Genomic DNA, 20,902 nt, shown 5'->3' on the forward strand with positions numbered 1-20,902 from the left:
ATACACTTTGTTGTTGTTCTTGCATGATTATACCAGCAATACAGGTATCATCAGGCATTACTGACATTAAAAAAATAGATTTCATACACATGCTATTGACCATAGTGTTCCAAATCCCTTTTATGGAATTAATGGTGCTTCTTCTAATAACAGTACTTTTATTACCAGCAATCTCGCGCAGCTGTGAGTTTGCATCCGGGTGATAGTGGGTTCAAGCCCCACTGTCAGCAGCCCTGAGGATGGTTTTCCGTGGTTTCCCATTTTCACACCAGGCAATTGCTGGGGCTGTGAAGGCCACGGCCGCTTCCTTCCAACTCCTAGCCCTTTCCTATCCCATCCTCGCCATAAGACCTACCTATGTCAGCTCAACATAAAGCCAGTTGTGAAAAAAGAAGTTTGTATGTAATAGAAAAGAACAAACAAGTGTCAGTGCAGGAGAGAAGAGGGAGCAATACGAGTAAAGGAGAAACACAAAAAGGACAAGGACAGTTTGTACATCTTTATACACTGCTGTCCTCAAATGTATGGGCAACTCTCCTCATCAATCCTAGTTCTTCTAAATGTATTTCTTCTCTGCCCCCAACAAGCTGGTTTCTCCTTCCCAGTTACACAAGGGGGCAGGCATCAACATTGAGGGGCCATTTTGATGAATCTTCTTTATGCAGGAAGTTTAGGATAAGAAGAGGACAAGCACAGGAAAAGGGATGGGATATAATATGAAAATGAATACAGGTGGTAAAAGATTAGGAACACAGGTGAAACAAAAGAAAGAAGATCCCATTGGGTCAATATACATAATATAAAGGAACAAACAAGTGTTAAATCAAGTCGTGTAAGGAACAGGAAAAGAAATATGTTATAGGATAAACATTATGACAGGTCAGTGTGAAAAGAGGGGGAAATTGAGGAGAGAAGGACAAATGTAAAATTACATTTCCACATCTTCATACACTGTTGTCTTCAAATAGATGGGCTCTCTCATCAATTCCAGTTCTTCCATATCTATTTCTTCTCAGTCCGTGGTGTCTCTTTACATGACTTCACTTAAGTCTGTGTGCAAGATATTCATTGTCCACCTAAACTCTTTTCCTGTCCAATAAAATGTGCCCCAAAACAGTGTGATGGTGTAATCGTTTTATCTGTAACCTCACTCATATCTTATCTTACTAAACACTGTCAACTGTAACTGTGCATTATCTAACTCATGCCTTACTTGGTTTCTCTCTACTGTCAGCCTGTGGAAAAGGATAATGAGGATGTACTTGAATTGGTTCATCTAATCCAATTTATTTCCTACTTTACATTTAATCTTCTCAGGTCTCCTCACTACTGATATCACTTTAGTCTTAGAAATGTTGTTCGTCATATCATAGTCAGTGCACTTCCCTTGAAATTCCAGGACATGGGATTGCAAGCTTTCAACTCAGTTGATGTTTCAACCAGATCATTAGCGTAAGGACTCAGCAGTATATTGGAATGTTGTAGAAAATCTTAAGAAGAAGTGTAACTTCTTACTACATGTACATATTTACAAATATACCATATTAAAAATTCTAATAGAAAAAAATAAGAATATTAATGAAATGCAGTATATGGAAGGTATAATTTTAATTGGTCAAATACATATTGATACATGGAAAATTGGACAGAGAGACAAATCCACAAATTGAACTAGCCTCAAAAATGTGACCAGAGTATGTGGCAAGTTGTATTGGATGAGGATGTGCTGATGAAATCCAAGGAGGTTCCCTACAAGACGTATTTTACATCAGTACTAACATATACCTCAGCAGCCTGGTCATAATTGAAACAAGAGTAAGTCCCAAGCAACTGAAATGAGGTTGTTGAGAAGCATCATAGATAATGCTATACAAGACAGAGTATGCAATGAAATGACAAGGCAGAGAGTTGGTATTGGGAGATTGACTGAGGGAAAGATACGTAGTAGGACTATTAGCTGTAAATGCTAGTGTCAGCTTTGATTTACGAAATTCAAGATTTATAAAACTCAAAAGAGACTTACAATCTTACGGAATAATGATCTAATCTTTGCAAAGTGACCATGGATGTGCCTTGTGGTCTTGCTACTTAAAAAACACTGGTCCTCAGCCCTTGCAGGATCTAATTCCTTAACTGTCAATCCATTCATATTAGACATCATTACATCGTACAAAATGTTTGGTTATAATGATGATCTGAATCTATCTTTCATAAGGTTCATCTGACTAAATACTCGCCCACACAGTGTTGTGGAGACTGAAAGAAAAACACGCGCAATAGATTGTAGCTGTCCCAGAATAGGAAATCTGTCACTACTTACCAACTCTCAACAGTTCGAACAATTATTTTCCTTTTCCAAGAATTTTGAACTTGTACCACTCATTTTGTATGCATTGTAATTAGTTCCCACTTCACGTATCTGACACTACGACTAATCAGTCCAATAATGGACCCTTTATATTGCTGTTAGTTTTTATTTCTGTTCATCGATAGCAGAACTAGCAGCTGGTCCTGCTCCCTTCAGCTCTATTTCCTGGAAAATGTCACTAATTGAGGGGTTTGTTACAAATTTATCTTCATTTGGGCCAGTAGTTTTAAGTAATTCAGATGTTGCTATTGTACTTTTTACATGTAGTTCAGTATTTGGGAGAAATAGCTGCTCCATCTAAAATAGCAGACCAAATAAGTTGGCCTTGCGGGGAGGGTTGCACAGCTGTGAGCTTTGCATTCGGGAGATAGTGGGTTCGAACCCCACTCTCAGCAACCCTGAAGATGGTTTTCCATGGTTTCCCATTTTTGCACCAGGCAAATGCTGGAGGTGTACCTTAATTAAGGCCACGACTGCTTCCTTCCCACTCCTAGCCCTTTCTTAACCCATCTTTGCCATAAGACCTATCTGTGTCGGTGTGATGTCAAGTAAAATAAAAAGTAGCAGAGGCAAATTCTTCAGGATTTCAAAAAAAAAAATCATGAAAAAAGTGCAGCATGTGAACCATTTTAAAATAGTTTTCTCTGTACACCTTTTTGCCATTGTAGCTGCTTTATATTTACTTCCAGTTACATTTTCCAAGTGCACAATGACACATTTCCAATCAGTCAGTAGATCTAATACACAACCAAACTTGCTGGTATTCGTCTTACACTGCTTAAATACTGAAATTTCTGAACTCTTGTCTCAAGGCTTTCGGAAACTGTTTTCAGTTATCTTAGGCTCTTGGGAGACTGCTCGTAGAACTTGTAGAGTGACTTCAGTAATAAATCAAGTTCATTAACATAGTCTACATTCTTTTTTACATTTTTAAAATACAGAACTTAATACACTTGATTGAAGCCTATGTGCTATGCACTGCACAGCAAAAATTTGACCTTTTGTGGGTGGGGGACACAGACATAGAATACAACCTTGGTATCCCCTGCCTGTCGTAGGATTCGAGATGATTGAATTAGAACCATGAAACAACTTGTGATTAGTACTATCACGCGGTGAGCACCATGAATCTCCTTAAGACAAGTTACCATCCTAGCTCTTCTTGACTTCTCTAAAGCTTTTGACTTAGTTGACATAGACATACTACTTTCTAAACTATTTAAACTCCTGTTCTTGACAAACAGTCTTCAGTGGATGAATTCATTCCTCCGCGGTTGTCTGCAGTGTGTAAGAAATAACAATAATGAATATTCATCCTGGCGATCCGTGGAGGTTGGTGTTCCACAGGGGTCTGTCCTAGAACCGCTTCTATTTTCTGTCTATATCATTGATATTATGTCGTTGGTAAACAGCTGCAGGCACCACATGTACGCTGATGATATACAATTATACTTGCACTGTGAACTGGAAAGACTAACCAATGAAATTTAAAATTTCAATAGAGACTTAACAAGAAATCTGTAACTGGACTGACACGCATGGACTTAGATTAAATAATGTAAAATCTCAAGCTATAATAATTTCTCATCCTTGGCTTTATTTAAAAACCATAAGCAACTCCACTTTACCAAAACTCTACCTACAAAATTCACCCATTGATTTCAGTGAATCTGTCAAAGATCTCGGTGTTATGATAGACAAACATTTTTCTTGGAAGCAGCAGGTTACCAGCATCTCCAGGAAAATATTTGCGACACTTAACTCACTTAGAAGATTCCGCAACATATTTTCTTGAGTATTAAAAGAACACCTCATTTGCACTCTGGTATTACCTCATTTTGACTACTGTGATGCCGTGTACAACAACCTGACTGCTAGTCTTAATGACAAACTACAACGCGTGCAAAATGCCTGTGTCCGGCATATATGTGACCTACGTTACTATGACCCTGTTACACCTGCCTACGATGAACTCGGTTGGCTAAAACTCAAGCAACACCGTAATCTTCATGCTTTATGCCTTCTTCATCGAATGCTCTCCTTGTACAGTCAATTTCACCTTCTCTCATCCAATCACAGTTTTGGAACACGTTCAAAATCAGACATACTCTTATCTATTCCACCTCACCACACCACACGATATACAAACTCATTTGTTATTTCTTCGGCACGACAATGGAATACACTACCCGTCTCTGTCAAAGGAGCCTCACTTGCTAGTTTTACGCAACTTTGTCACCGATACCTACTAAGTAATAGATGAAGTCCTAAATTGTTATTTGTATGTTATGGAAATATTTGTAGATTTAGCCTTCCTCAAACTGTAGACTTTATATACTGTAATCACACTGTTATTATTAAGGTTAATAGAAATTAGCTAATCATGTCATAATTGTGTAAATAATCATCATCACCATCATTTTCTTTTTTCCCTATTTTTTTTTTATTATTGCTCTTTATCATAATATTGTATTGTTTAGTAGTTGCAAGATATTTCAATTGTAAGTCTATTTACTTTAATTTTGCACATGTAAATACTGTTTTTTCTTGTTGGATGGAAGAGAGGGCCTAATGGCCTTAATCTTGCCAGACAAAATAAATCCATTGTATTGTATTTTACTTGCGATTAGTACCACTATAATAATATAAGAAAATTTATTGGACTCCAACCTATTCAACATTACAGGAAATTGAAATTGGCCACGAACCTCTCCCCAATAAAAATAAATAAGCCTAAATACGCATCTTTCACCTACATTAACCCCATCATACATCAGATCGCTATCCCTTTAAAAAAACATGATATTAAGATAGCCTATAAGACCCATAATTCTAATAAAAAGCTATTCTTCAACCACAGTAGGATAAACTTGGACAACAATAAATTTTCGGGCTCTGGCATTTATAGACTGAAATGTGCTGAGTGTAACAGTTCATATATCGGTCAAACTGGTAGAAACTTTGCAACTAGATATGCAGAACATTTCAATGCCCAAAAGCACAATAAACACTCAGCCATGAGCATCCATATGAAAGACACCGGACATAGTTTTACCACAATCGAACAGGATCTCCATATTTTAAAATGACTAGATAAAGGCCGACTCATGACCGAGTTCGAAAATTTATACATTTTTTTGGTCCAAAAATATAATAAGAATAAAAATTGAAATGATCCAATAGACAACCGAAGCCCTCTTTACGAACAATTAATAGTTTCGCTCAATAGTTTAAATCTGAAAGACAAAAGACTTGTTAATGTCCTCAAGACAAGCTCTCCAAGCACCCCCACTAAGCCGTTCAACTCATCGCGCCCCTATTCTCCCTCCAATACACACAACTCCTCCCCAAGCGCCAATCACATGCCCACAGCCCCGCCTTCTCAAATCCACTCCCCTCCTCTAAGGCGTCACACGTACAACACGAGGAGCAGGACATCAGCGACAGCCAGTGCTCCACAAACCTCTTAGCAATTAGGTAACAGCTCAAGCTTTTAAGGTAAGCGTCAACTTTCACATTTTCATTTCTCAATGATTTCCCCCCTCTTTTCATCTCTTTTTCTGTCATTTCACTTAATTAATTAAAGATAAATCCTCCATTTCAGATTCCCCCATACGTAAGACAGCTCAAACACCGATTGCACTGCACAACGTTTTCGACTGTTGCCCATTCAACCAACAACTGACTTTTCCACACTTCAACAACAAAAATATATGCAAACCTCTAGTCAACTAGGAAGAATCTAATGACATTTTAACTGTCTTCGTTTGAAGCCTTTGTGTTTTCAATTCTGTCTTAGCACGGCCTCATTTTATAATCAATAAAAACTGCAGTTCACTTGCACTATGCACTCCATCCATATAGCGAGTGACCAACGGAGGTGACTACCTCATGAACCCTTGGGCGAATTATTTTGGTTGGAACCAATATCACGAATAGACAAAATTGGAATGTTTCTCCTCATCAATTTTAACAATTATAAATAAGTGTACAGTAATTGTAAATTGTATTTTATTTTCCAACATTTGTATATACTAAAACTACCTTCGAACTCAACATCAAATAGACTAATTACCTTCATTGTTATACTGTACGTGTGATGGCCTCGTTTTAATATTAAGAACCACTAACGTATTTTACTATATGTAACTAGGTATAGTCAATTTGTTATTTTGTCTAAGATAAGACCTTGTAAGTATTTTTTTAATGTACTCTCTCTTGCATATTATTTTCATAAGTCCCAACCAGACGTCTGGTGTGATTTTGAGGTACTTTGATATGATTGATGATGCCCCACATAGGGGGCGAAACATGTCTCCATTTTAACGATGTTTAACTAAAAATGTTAACATCCTGTAATGTATTGAATAGGTTGGAGTCCAATAAATTCTCTTATATTATTATTGAGATTCTTTCAATACGGAAAATAAAATGATTTTCATTACTTGTAATAATAGTACCACTATGTTAGATACACAGAAGGTTTGTGATTAGTAGCAGCAGAGAGTGGTTCACTATGGCTTTACAGTACCTGTGATTAGTACCACTATATGCAGAACACCACAGGCTTACATTGCCTGTGATTAGTTACCATTATGTGAGAAACACCACGGGTCTGGGCATTGACTATGATTAGTACCACTATATGAGTGACACTGTGGGTATGCGTTGTCTGTGATTAGTACCCACTATGTGAGGAACACCACAGGATAGTTTGGGTCCCTGTGATTAGTACACCCAGATGAGGAACACCATGGGTTTGCAATGCCTATGAGTGGCACCCATTATGTGAGAAACACCATAGGTCTGCGTTACCTGTGCGACATACATTACTTGCGAGTAGTACCATAATGTGTGGACTGCACAACCGACTTGCCCGGTACACCGTAATTCTATGTTACTTTTGATTAGTACTGCTATGTAAGAAATACCATGGTTCTACTTTACTAGTGATAAGTACATACTTGCCTACTTTCCCGATTTAGACGGGAGACTCCTGATTTCGACAGTTTCTCCCGCCTCCCAATTATTCTATTATTTCTCCTGATTTTGGCTTATTTTTTTGGTGAACTTCAAACATTTGTTTTCAAATCTCGGCATTTCAGCTTTGTATGCTAGTGGCCGGAAGTCCGTCAATCATTGGCTGCTTTCATATGAAATATCGACGTTTATGAATTTGAGAAATGCGCACGAATGTGCGATGTTTACTGAAACTGTATATCACGATGCGTGTATCAATTGTTGATTTCTTGTTCTCGCATGTTATTTTTGTGTTCGTTCATATCAGTCTAGTCAGTTGTAGACACTAGTCGCTAGATTTGGAGTCTTTTTAGTAATTTAGTGACAGAATTTCAAAGATAGCAACTAGTGACTTTTTAGAGATATTTGGAGACAATTCTGGCAAATTTTAATTTATTACTTGAGAAAGATAGCGTTGCACTTAGCATAATTGTGTGGGCGTGTGATGCAAGATATTAATCTATGCATTTACTAAGTAATGGTATATAAGTACATGAATGATTCACACGTGAGTTCATACTGTTTTTGGAAGGCTTATCAGAGACCGATCATCTCGCTCACTTTCTTCCTGTGAGGGAATAGAGATGTGTAATTTTTAGCCCTGTATTATTATTTTATTTATTATTATTATTAGGCTATCACTCATTAACGAGTATGATTGTCTTCCAGAGGTTTAAGTTCAAATCACATGAGCTCTTTGATGACTGTATAATCCAATTTTGGAACCACAGACTCTTGCACAAAGTTGGCACATGGTGTCATGGGTAGCCACTGGTCCTTGAGGGTTGACACTTCTGCTGTTCATACGGTCTTTCCTAGCATTGCGTTTGTCAGCCGGTAGTTACCTCTGTATAGCAATGGTCTGGTTTTGAGACAATAAGTATTATAAATATATAACATAGTACTCCTGTATTGCACAAGACATGTAGAATAAGCAGTTTTGACCAATTGTATCTCCTGATTTTTCCTGATTTTCATAACAAAATCTCCTGATTTTTTGTTTATTTAAGTTGGCAGGTATGTAAGTACCATTATAAGGGGCCGTTGACCTGGATTTTGGACCCCTCTAAACATCAAGCATCATCGATTCAGGATTGTGCTTTGGAAGCAGACCCTTGATCAGTAACACAATTTTTTAAAGATATTTTCTGGGAAGGTGGGTCATTGCAGGTCGGATCCACCGATTGTTTTAAGTTCATAATCATTGTTCATCGTCATCTTTTTGAATTCTAGTCGATGGATAGATTTTGGAATTATTTTTAACTTTCAGTATTGTGAGTTGGATCCTCTGGTTATTTTAAATTTATATTCTTCCATTCATTCTTCATCATCACGTTTTGAATTCTGGTAAGTGGATGAATTTTGGACTTTTAAATTGTCATTACATTTCGTCTCATTTCGTACCATTAGGGGCCGATGACCTAGATGTTAGGCCCCTTTAAACAACAATCATCATCATCTGTATAATTTTATGAATTTATCCATTTTGTGCACCGAGCAGAGAAGCAGCACCATCTGTTCCATTTCCAACTACCTTTAAACCACACAACCATTCTGATATGCCATATTTTTCAAGTTCCTTTCAAGTGATTCCATGTACCCAGTTGCACTCCACTTTCTAATGGTGTGAGTGATAAGAAAATTTATTTTACTTTCAAAGTCGTTGCAAATCTTACATAGAGAATTGTTTCTTCCACAGATTCACTGTCTGCTGAACCATCCAGCAGTAAACTAACACAGCTTGCATCTTTCAGCTCAGAAATTAAGTTGCTTTTAAGCACATTAACTATTTGACTAATAAATTCCTTGTTACTAGCTGTATTGCCATACTCCTTTCTCATTCATGCTCCAAATTTCTTAGTTCTATAATTCCAGGAAAATTTGTGAATGGCTTATTATATTTTGCCATTTAATATGCAATATTGAAAAATTTTCTTCAAATTGTCAAACATATTAGAATCCATTTTCTTTACACACATGGCCAGGGACATCATCTCTGGAAATAATGCTGTATCACAAGCTGCCACACAGTTTCTATGTTGTAAAGATTTGTCCTTTTTTTTTTTAATGTTTCTGGTTTAAATGCCCTGTAAAACCTGTTATTACATACTTAAGAACTTAGAAACAAAACACAAGATTTACACTGAGCCATACCTGCTGTTTTATCGAACGCTAGCCTAGGCAGTTCCATAGACTATTCTTCTTTGAATTTTCTTTTACCTGGTTGTATGCCTACTACTACTGCTACATTTCTCACTTCAGATGTAACTTCATTTACGGCCTCTCTTGCTGATGTACTGGAAGCCTGAAATGTGCTGATTATGGAATAATCAGTTGTATTTTCTGTGTCATTGTTTTCTCCCAGTACCCGCTTAATACGTGTAGGAGTTGTGAAGAATTGAGTCAACTTAGTGTAGTTCTACGCATGTCCTTTGTTATTGTTCAAGTTTTAATAAATGAAAGGCTAAGGCCTATACATCTTATAAATCTTGTGTTTATGTGGGAATTTAATTTATTGTACTTTCGACTACATGTGACTATGAAGTAATTAGCTCTCAATTCTTCCACCAAATGCTCTTCTGCCACATCAAATGAGGGCTAGCTGCGTTGCACTCATCGACTATCCACTATCTATACATCGATGGTCCCATGCCAAGAAAAATATACTTATTCTCTTTGGTCTCGCATTTTTATATCTTTGATAAGATTTTGTCATGCTTTTTAGCTTGTTCAGTGATGTCACGTCATGTCACAGAGCTTTTGTTGCTGATTGGTGGGCAGGAGAAGAAAGAAAGTATGATTGTTCATCACTCTCGGGAATCTTATTGTGTTTCATGTTTGAAAGCTAGCTAGAATTATGATAACAAATTTGAATCCCTTGATTTTCTTTAGAAGACCTTTAGCCGTGATTCCTTCTTCATCTTTCCTTTCGGAAATATTCTCTAAATACACCACTAGGCATTCCCAATCTTTGACCTGCATGCAAAGCATTTCATTTACTTGCTACCCATCTAACTTGGTGTAAGTACTGTAATTTAGATATTTCACATTCCAGCAACTCTGAAATTTTTGTCAGTTCACAAAGTCGTTTTGGCGAATGTTGATAAAGCTTATGTAGTTTCCTGAGTGTAGAATCAATTTCATCAATAATTTTAAGTTTCACATTTTTCAGTGAGTGAAGAACGATGAGTTGGAGTTGAGGAGTGGATGCGCAACACAATGAACGTTTACAAAGTTCTCAATTTTTTCAGCAATTTTTGTTACCAAACCATTACGGACACCAATCATACATGGTGCTCCATTAGTCCGCATACCTATTAGTTCTGTACCCGTGAAGAGTTCTCGAAGCCCTAACTGAAGCAATTCTGTTTCTAAAGTTTCCATATAGCCATCACTTGTTGCATCCTCCAATGACACAATAGAAAGAAATGTCTCCTTCACCTTATTTTCTTTTAAAAAGCTAATGTAAAGTATCAACTCCTCATCATTAGATTTATCTGTTGATCTATCAAGTAAGATACTGACATATGAACTTTCCTTAATTTCACATATCAAATCTTCACAAAGATCTGAGACAATGTATGAAATAAATTCTCTGCATTGTTTACCATTCAACTTTCTTAACAATGCAACCAAACTTTCAAAATCAGTGTAGAGTCTCTTATTTTTTTGCAATATGATAAGATCATGTGCTGTAACATATTAGCATCCATTTTCTTTATGCACTTAGCTAAAGGTGCACATTCAAGATTTTTCTTGAAACTTTTAGCCTTCTGACACTTCGAGTGAGGATAGAATATTTTGCGTTTTTTAAAAGTTTTCAGTTTAAATGGTCCTGAAAATCCGGATACAATTTAGATATTTGGTCGGCAATACTAGGAAATTTACTGCACAATTCACACTTCACAATTCCTTCGTCATAGTGCAGCCACAGTAGTAATTCAAACCAATATTGCTGAAATTTACGTTTGCCTGATAATTGAAATTTCAATGTATTTTTAATGTTTGACTTATCGTTGTCTTGAACACCATAAATTTCACACTGGTCATTGTCGTCCTGAACACTACAATCGGCACTTCCATCAAGTGTTCTCTCACATTCGCTCAGTTCTGTATAACTTTGTTTTACATTTACAGCTACTTACAAAGAAATCTAAAAGAGTACACTGTTTTTTACTGGCATCAGTCAACTTGTGCGGCTTTGTTCGTTTCAGTTTGGGAATTTTCTCAAGTAAACACAGAAATGTAAAACATGTAATAGACTACAACAAATTGCCAGCATTAAATAGCGTCCGAGTTTGCGGGCTTCGATGTGTGATGTAACGTTGCCAACTTTCCATAACCGCACAGGAATGAAAACAACCGTATTTCTAAAGTGCAAACCGTTCAATACCAAGATGTTGTAACCGTAATTCCGCATGTTTTTTAAATGCAAAGAATGAATTCCACGGGAATTTATCATCACTGCTTTGACAGCAATAGTTTAGGAACAGGTAGTCGCAGGAAGGAAGGCGGTAATGTATTGTTTGTGGAATTATTTAACGTAGTAGTTCTCTGTATTTCTCCATAACTCTGTTCTGATCCTTGAATTCAGCTTCTGGTTGTCTGTAATAGAACTCAATTTGTTGTGATATGTCTACATGAAAGGCTACTTGTTTGGCGGGTTACAATGATGCTTCTTATGACCACTAGGCAGCTCTTGCGCAGAACTGAAACGTCAAGTTCCAAGGTACGAAGCATCAATTATAGAATTCAAGACTCTGCCAAAAATTACCCTTGATTTATAAAGAATTTTTGTTGAATACCTAACTATTTCTCAGTTTAAAATGCAAAATATGGTAAATAGTTTTATATTTTAAAATTACCTACATACAGTAATTTTCACAAGGTAGAACCAGAAACTTAGTGACTTAAATTTTCAACTTTGGTATGCTTTACTTTACATAAAACTCATCTGGGAATAACAACAATGATTAATGTTGAAATTTATACTTCCTGTCTTCTGATAGGTCTACTATGGACCACGTTAAGCATCGTTCATTTCCGGTCCTTCTTTGTCCAATCAGCCCAGTACTTCTTAATCCTTTCAGAATGGGCTGTTTTGTGTTCTAGCGACCAGATGTTGCCCGCCTGTTTTCTGCTCATTCGATCTTGGAATCCCTTAATTTTGTTGATGACCATCCTGTGTTATGTTCTTTTCTTCCAGGTCCTTCTTGACTCTTTTAAGCCAGTTAGTTTGCATCTTCCTGCTCTCCATGTACTCCAGAATTCTCTTGGCTGTTCTCTCTGTTGGCATTCTTTTAATGTGTCCATAGAAACAAAGTCTTCTCTTTTTAAAGGATGCTGTGATTTTCTCGGTCCTTTTGTATATTTCCTCATTTGGTTGCAGTCTAAATTCTTGTCCCACTTTCCTAGGCTAGTATCTTCCTCAGCATTTTTCTCTCTTTTTTCTCATTGTTCTCTAGTAATCCTTTCTTGTTGAGTGGAATGCATTTGATTGCATACAAACTTTCTGGCTTTATCACAATCTTGTAATGTCTGAGTTTCGCTGTGATTGAGATTGATTTTTTGTTATAGACATTTTGACATAAATGGTATGCTGTTTCCATCTTTCTTGCTCTGTTCTGTAATGCTATTTCCGGTAGTCCTATTGGGGTTATTCACTCTCCTAGGTATTTAAACTTCTGCACTCTTTTAATTGTTCCATACTTAGTGACAATAGTCTTTGTCGGGTCATTTTTGCTCTGAATCATTAGTTCTGAAGTCCTGTCTTTACAGCAATCTCTTGAAGCGTTTCAATCTGTACCTTAGCAATTTCTGCGTCTTATGCCAGAATTACCATATCATCTGCAAACCCTAGACAGTCAATTTTGATTCCAGATCTCCCCAGTATTGTTCCATTTTTCACCCCTAATTCTGTCAATCTCTTGCTCCACTCTCTAACCACTTTTTCGAGGATAACATTGAACAGGAGTGGTGACATCTCGCCCCCCTTGTCGGACACCTGTTTCAATTTTAAACGGTTTCGACAATGTACCAATATACTTTACTTGTGATGTATCAGTGATGGTTTCCTTGATTAAATTTTTAGTTTTTTTATCTACCCCGAATTCCTCCAAAGTGCTTATCAAGGTTGTTCTGTCGACCGAATCGTATGCTTTCTTGAAGTCAACAAATACAATCACTGAGTTCTTGGCTTTGAGTACGCACAGTTGTATTATGGAGTTCAGATTGAAAATGTGTTCACTGCATGATCTTCCTTGCCGGAATCCTGCCTGGTATTCGCCCAGTTCTTTTTTTATTATCTCCTCGGTCTTATTTTGTAATGCCTTAGATAAGATCTTAGAAGCGACTGTTGGTAATGATATTCCTCTGTAATTATTAACATTTGTTCTGTCTCCTTTTTTGTGCAGTGGGTGTATTAATGCCACTTTCCATTCTTTTGGAATACTCTCTGTCCGCCAAATTTCCTCAAACAGTGCTTCTAGTTGAGTTACTAGGTGTTCTCCAGCATACTTCAATAACTCTGCGACTATTGAATCATCACCTGACATTTTGTTGTTTTTCAGTCCTTTTATTATTCCCCTAATTTCATCTTTGTTGGGTGGTTTTGAGTCCAGTATTTTGTTCTTGGATTTCTCAAATGTCAGAGTTATTTCAAATTTGTTCCACCATTTTTTCTCCTTTCTGGTGTTAGTTTCATCTTAACTTTTGTTAGGTAGTGGTCAGAGTCGAAGTTGGCCCCTTGGGCCACATGTGCATCTTGAATTTCCCTGGAGTTGTCATAGCTGATCGCAACATGGTTAATCTGGAATTCAGCCAATAATTTGTTTGGTGATCTCCACGTTGTTTGTTTCTTTGGGTTCTTCTGGAACTGGATGGACATGATATTCAAGTTGAATTTCTCACACAACTCTATCAACCTCTTACCATTCATGTTTGTCTTGTTATGTGCTGTGAATTTTCTTTAGTTCTTGAGGGTTCGTTCCTTCCAATTTGAGCATTGAAGTCTCCTAGAAAAATTACAACATTTTTATCTGGAACATTTATACCAATGTAACATACTTCAGTGACATTAAAGCTTTGTTAATGGTCCAATGCATCAGTAACAAAAGGGGTCATGTCAATTACAAAGGCTACACTTCTTCTTCTTCTTCTTTTTTTACTGCTTTTCCCACACGTGTGGGGTCGTGGGTATGAACTGTGTCGCATATGTGGATTTGGCCCTGTTTTTACGGCCTGATGCCCTTCCTGGTGCCAACCCTATATGGAAGGATGTAATCACTATTGCATGTTTCTGTGGTGGTTGGTAGTGTGGTATGTTGTCTGAATATGAAGAGAAGAGTGTCGGGACGGACACAAAGATCCAGTCTCTGAGCCAGAAGAATTAATCAGAAGCGAATAAAATCCCAGACCCGGCTTTTTTAGCGCTTCTCGACATAATACAATTTTTATCCAACATTCCAAGATGTCTTAATCTATACCGCCTCCAATTCGACTACGTATTTTCATTCTAATTTTAAATATTAGACTTCAACCTCATCAAATACTGTATCTTTTAACTGTATTGTTCTTATCTTGTGAAGCCTTGGTTTTGATAATCTGTTCTCCAGGCGTGATATATATTGTTCAAGCTTTTTATCATAAAGATCCATTTCAGTGTCAGACATGGATTATTTTAAAAAAACAATGTGTGACAATTACTTTTAGATGAACGTTTTAATTTTTCAAAGTGATTTTAGTATATGTATCTATTTTATTCAATATTTTTGTGCTGTAATCATTATGCAACCACAGTATCAACACCTGTAAGTGTTCATCAATACGTTTTATGTAAATTGTTAAGATTTCTCAGACCAGTGTGTGTTTTAAGATTGAACGAGGCTGATGATGCCCAATAAATAGTAGGCAAAACATGTACCTTTAAAAATTCTGGTAATTTCTGTGTGTATTTGACTACACAATGGTGGAATAAATTGTATTGAATAGGTGGTATGAAAATTACTCCTTGTGTAAACTTTGTGATTAGCTATTTTTCAATACGGAATAACGATGAGAATAATGGTTTGTAATAATATTGTACCGAAGAAAATTCTCTCTCTCTCTCACACACACCTAATAACCCAGACAGGTAAACAGCAGGATGAGAACAGCTCACTCAGGATGTAATGGAGTGCCGAAATTGCCAGGAACTGGTGATGCACGACAGGCAAGCAGCTTAAATATGCAAGCCAAGAATTCAAGAACAATCATGATCCAGCTGATCGCCATTATGTCAGATAATGTCATCAGAGACAAGAGAAAGGTGGGGAAGAGAGATTGGTAGTATGCAAGCCGTGAAGGTAGTCATTCAATATCGAAACCCACCCACGTTAAATATTATCATGATGGAGATGGTCGAAATTCAAGGTAAGATGAAGATTCACCATTACATACAAAAAATGTAACAAAAGCAAATTGAAAAAATAAAATCTCGCTGTACTGTATAGACTTTCTTAATTTATGTATTCTACTTCTTACTGTTCATCATCTGTGTTATATTTAACATGTTCCAAAACACCACATATTGGTGCTTCTGATACGAATAAAGAAAGTGCAATTGTAGCACCAATAGACAGGCATTGAAGCACATCACCCAAGAATGTGCCACTAGAGCTTACAGAGAAGACAAATTGGATTTTATCGTCCCGACGCCTGCATTACTGGACTATACATCTAACTTAGACATTAGATTATATTCTAAAATGTTGGTGTTTTTTTTTACCACATGCTTATTTATGATAATTATAATTATATTCTCAGTTATTTTCTGGATCAAGTATCAGAAAGTCGTGAGCTTTTCAGTTATGGCATTGTTGATCTTCAACAACAGATTCTTAGTTGTGTTCAGTATGATTGCATTTTGTCTGCATTTTGTTTTTGTATCATATAGCATAATAAAAATGATAATATCCTCTTAATATGCCATTTAATATGCCTTTGCTGGCAGGATGTAGTGTTTACAGTGCACTATGTCTTCTGGTATGGGCTAGAATATATTTGTTACTTTCATTGACCTGTCTCAGTCTCATCCTTGGCTTTGACAATATGAAAGTGACAGGTATGAGCGATTCTAGTAACACCGTTACTTATGCAGCCAGTCCCTGTTATGAATGGTGTGAAAATATCGCTCATAGGGTCGGTTGGTGCATGCATTTCAGTGGGCATGGCAGACTGATATGTAATAGCAATTTCTGACTCAGTGAGGAAAGCAACAGGAAACTACCTCACTTCTCATTTCCCTAGTATGTCTCTTGAGTGACACCTAGGCTATTGATGACAGCTGTTGGTGGAGCTGTAGAGGATCAAACCAGCCTTTGGGCTGAATACCCAACATACAACATAAAGGGCATAAAACCCAAAATATGATGCATCTATTAAAAAAGACAACATATGCATTTTTATGCACAGTAAAAGGGGTTATATTCTGTTCAGATATTAGTGATTTGCATAAATAATTTATCAGCATATTCATATAATGATGGGGAAAATATATGCAAGCGCATGAATCTCCGATTCCTAATGACTTGAAGAGATGAGAGTAGAGTACAGGCAGCTGAAATGAAATTCCTGAGGGTTACGGTGCAGAAGACAAGGAAGGATAGAGTTAGAAATGAAGATACACAAAAAGAGCTAAATGTGCAAAAACTAAATGAAAAACTGGAACAGAACATATTGAAGTGGTTTTGACATGTCAAGCAGATAGAGAAAAAAAGACTGCCAAGACAAACACTGGAAAGACAGATGACAGGGAGGAGAGGACAAGGAAGACCAAGATTATGATGGATGGACTCTGTGAAGAACAGTATAGGACAACAGAACCTGGTATTGGATGAGGAATGGTGGAGAGACAGGTCAAAGTGGAGAGGAACCATATTGCTCCCATCGGTGTCTGCTGTAAAGGGGGGGAATGATGATGATGATGCTGATGATGATCTCATAATTTATGAAACCTATGTAAACACTTATTTTTTTCCAGTAGATTTTGCATTCAGTGAATATTCTTAGGCTGCCTGTAGTATCTTAACTGCCTTCACCCCAACAGAAATTGAACTGTCCATCTATTGTGATGTGGTTCTTGTTTTTTCTTTGCATTCTTCTCTGTATGACATGCAGTAAGCTTTTGTTGTTGTAAGGAATCACACTTGTTCAAATTAGGTTCCTTTGGTATTGGTATTACAGTCAAATGATAACACTTGTATCACCATACACTTGATAAATACTGTAGGTTGATAATAATTAATGTTATTGGCTTTACATCCCACTGACTACTTTTATGGTTTTCGGAGACACTGAGGTGCTAGAATTTTGTCCCATGGGAATTATTTTACGTGCCGGTAAATCTACTGACACGGGGCTGATGTATTTGAGCACCTTGAAATACCACCGGACGGAGCCCAGATCAAACCCGTCAACTTGGATTCAGAAAGCTAGTGCCATAACCGTCTGAGCCACTTAACCCGGCTAAATAGATTGAAACTGATCATCTAGTTACTCAATGAGTTACCTGTTGGCTGATCTTAGAACTAAAACTGGTACGTTATCAATATCTCGTGATTTTCTCTTAAGGTAGTTTTTTATGTGATCAAAGTACTCTCTGGTAGCTTTTGCTGCCAGTGTCTCAATGAATAAAGAAAAAATAATCTTAAAGTTTCACTGAAAACTTTGTCTGGCATTCTCAAGGGTGACTTCTGACCTTTGGAAAGATTAGACTCCTTCAGAATGCCAGATGCAGTAAGAAGTTGGGAAACACTCTCCAATTTGACCAAGACATACACACCTGAAGATAATTTCTTCTGTTTTCAAACTCGTCACTAGTCACTGGCAGAAGTTCATTTGTATTATTTTATTCTGCAGATATTAGTGTTAACTTGCTAAAAATGTTTGAAAATTAAAATCTAGGATTTGCTGCCTGCAATATGCCCTTGCCTTGTTTGATACATACTAACACATAGTGATGTTTAGTCTTTTACGATCCAGAATGAATTTCTTTTGTGTTACTGTTTAGTTCATGTTTGACTTATGTAATTGTTTTGTAATAATTGTTTTCTTGACAGAAGTTCCAAACAGTGCCAACTCTCCAACTTACCGCCCACCTCCAAGAACAAAAGAGATCTTGGTCAGAGGGCAACCTATCAAACTCAAGTACTGCTTCACTTGTAAGATATTTCGGCCTCCACGGGCTTCTCACTGCAGCTTATGTGACAACTGTGTTGGTAAGACATGCATATTTCTTATGTATAATCAGTTGAGCCCAGATATTTGGCAAAATGCAATTTTTTACCAGGTTGACATGAAAGAGCTACTGCAGATTTGGGAATGAAAAGACAAATTTTTTATTTGTCTGTTCAAGCCGTTTCTGTCTTTCTTAAAGACTATGTGCTTATTTTTTTATTTTTGTTTAAGGTAATAAACTCTTACTCGTATTTGTTCACTATTATTTTCATATTATTCAGAATGACCCTTTTAATCCCTTAAGCGGGGAACTCGGTACACTTCGGTTCCTTCCTAGTTGGGGAGCAATTTCTCTGATGAAAGAAAATATTTAATCATTTGCTTAAAAACAATCTTAGACTTAAATAAACTGCAGAAGGACCCTAAGAGAAATATTTACTTGAATTAAGTATATTTAATTGTTGAGGAATCGTATTATTTTCATTGTTTAATACTTTGTGCAAGAACGTACTAAGTGCTTTCACTCTGTGATCCTGAGCTTGTTTCTTCCTGATAGCAAAACTCTGTTTTTTTGTTTATATAGTAACTTAGACCTAAATATTTTAAGCATTTTACTAATAATCTCTGCCTGGAAAGACATTTTTTATACATGTAAATTGTAGATTTACAAAGTTTACATGCACTTGAAAGATTGAATGGAATAAATTACAATACTCACAAAATATTCTGTTAACTTGATTAGCGCTTTTGAGTGTTCCTGTTTATATACCTACAGTTCATAACTGACACACACGGACTATATACACTACACTACACTACAGATAATATACACAGTCTTCACAGTGTTATGTCTTCTACAGCTGTTGAGTATGATACACACAGAAGCAGGACGCAGGAGCAGTTTGCAATCCGGACACACAATGATCGTGTCTCTCTTTTTCTTTTGGGAAGCACGCACCACACACCTCTTGCTTTTGTGCTTCTTTTTCCCTGATTTAGAAGGGGGATTCATTTCAGAGAAATGTCTATACATGAATCTCATAGCTGAATGTGGAGGATATGCGTGTATGATTTCCACGGGAAGTGCCTCCTGAGGAGTTGATCCTGTATAATTGTCCAGAATCTCTTTGACAAAGTGCTTTCTAAACTACAGATTAATGTACTTTCCTCCATTCTTTCTGTATATTATGAAGAAGTTGAACATCTTGAGATCCAGTAAATGTCTAAATATTTTCTGGTAATATTTCTTCAGCCTCTACCTTGTAGTGGCATCATCATCATCATTTCCCCTTATCCAGCTCCTACCGGGTCGGGGTATTCATGGCACTTCTCCACCTTCCTCTTTTCTTCCACGATCTTCTTCCAGTCTAAATTTCGTCTTCTTATGCCACCCTTCGTTGATTCAGTCCACCTCGTTCTAGGTCTTCCTCTTGCTCTCTTGCCCCTGCACTTTGCCTCCAATATCTGTCATGGAATTCTATTCTGTTCCTTCTTTACATGTCCAAACCACCTTAGTTTATTCTTTTCAACTCTCTCATTCAGCTTTCCTATCCCAATTTCCTTCCTAACATCTTCACTCTGTCTTTCCTTGGCTTTTTAGGATTTCATCTCACTGGGTTGAATTCCACTCTCTTGCCTGCTAGTCAAAGTCCAAGTCTCAGGTGCATAAGTCAGTATGGGTACATAGTGCATTTTGTACACTATCTCTTTACTTTTCCTTGGAACTTCTTTTCTCCATACAAGTAGTGGCATATGTAACAATATATTGATAGGATAGATTGACACCCGCCATATTATCATTGTAATCATTGCATACAAGAGATTTCTGTTTCATCCCTCCTTTTCTATCCAAGACCATGTTCATTTTGCTGTTGTGGTTGCTACTCAGTATACAGACTTCCCTATTATCCCTCCACTTGATGGCCATCAACTTTTTCCTGTACAAAACCGTAACTTCTCCTTTATTGAGATTTCCTTTTATGACTTCTTTTGGGAGATCCTTTCAATTACTTCATACAGTACTAATGACATCTGTATCAACTATTTGTGAACAGAAACTGTTATTCGTCAAGTAGTCACAGGAGGTGTGCAAAATTTCATCTTCAGAATACAGGAAATTAAAGAAAGGAAGAACGGGGACTTGGCAATGCGAAATGCAGCCACCAGCGATCTCTTTCTTTTCCAATACCAGTGACATTACCAGTGACTCAGTAAATATGTTAATAATAATCTCTCTCTGCGTTTAACGCACACAGCATTTCGGGTCCAGATAGAAAAGAATATATTCTTGCTTCGCTCTCT

General features: G+C 37.0%; 1 protein-coding gene across 1 annotated transcript in view; it reads left to right on the top strand.

The window, feature by feature from the left end:
- The window catches only part of app (Palmitoyltransferase app), a 326,850-nt gene that overhangs the window by 51,294 nt on the left and 254,654 nt on the right, over positions 1-20,902 (top strand). Inside the window, exon 3 of the mRNA XM_067134866.2 lies at positions 18,484-18,642. Coding sequence (XP_066990967.1) covers positions 18,484-18,642 — 159 coding nt within the window. The remainder of the gene's footprint in view (positions 1-18,483; positions 18,643-20,902) is intronic.

The sequence above is a fragment of the Anabrus simplex genome, chromosome 1 (assembly GCF_040414725.1).
Source record: "Anabrus simplex isolate iqAnaSimp1 chromosome 1, ASM4041472v1, whole genome shotgun sequence".
In the NCBI taxonomy this organism is placed as follows: Eukaryota; Metazoa; Arthropoda; class Insecta; order Orthoptera; family Tettigoniidae; genus Anabrus; species Anabrus simplex.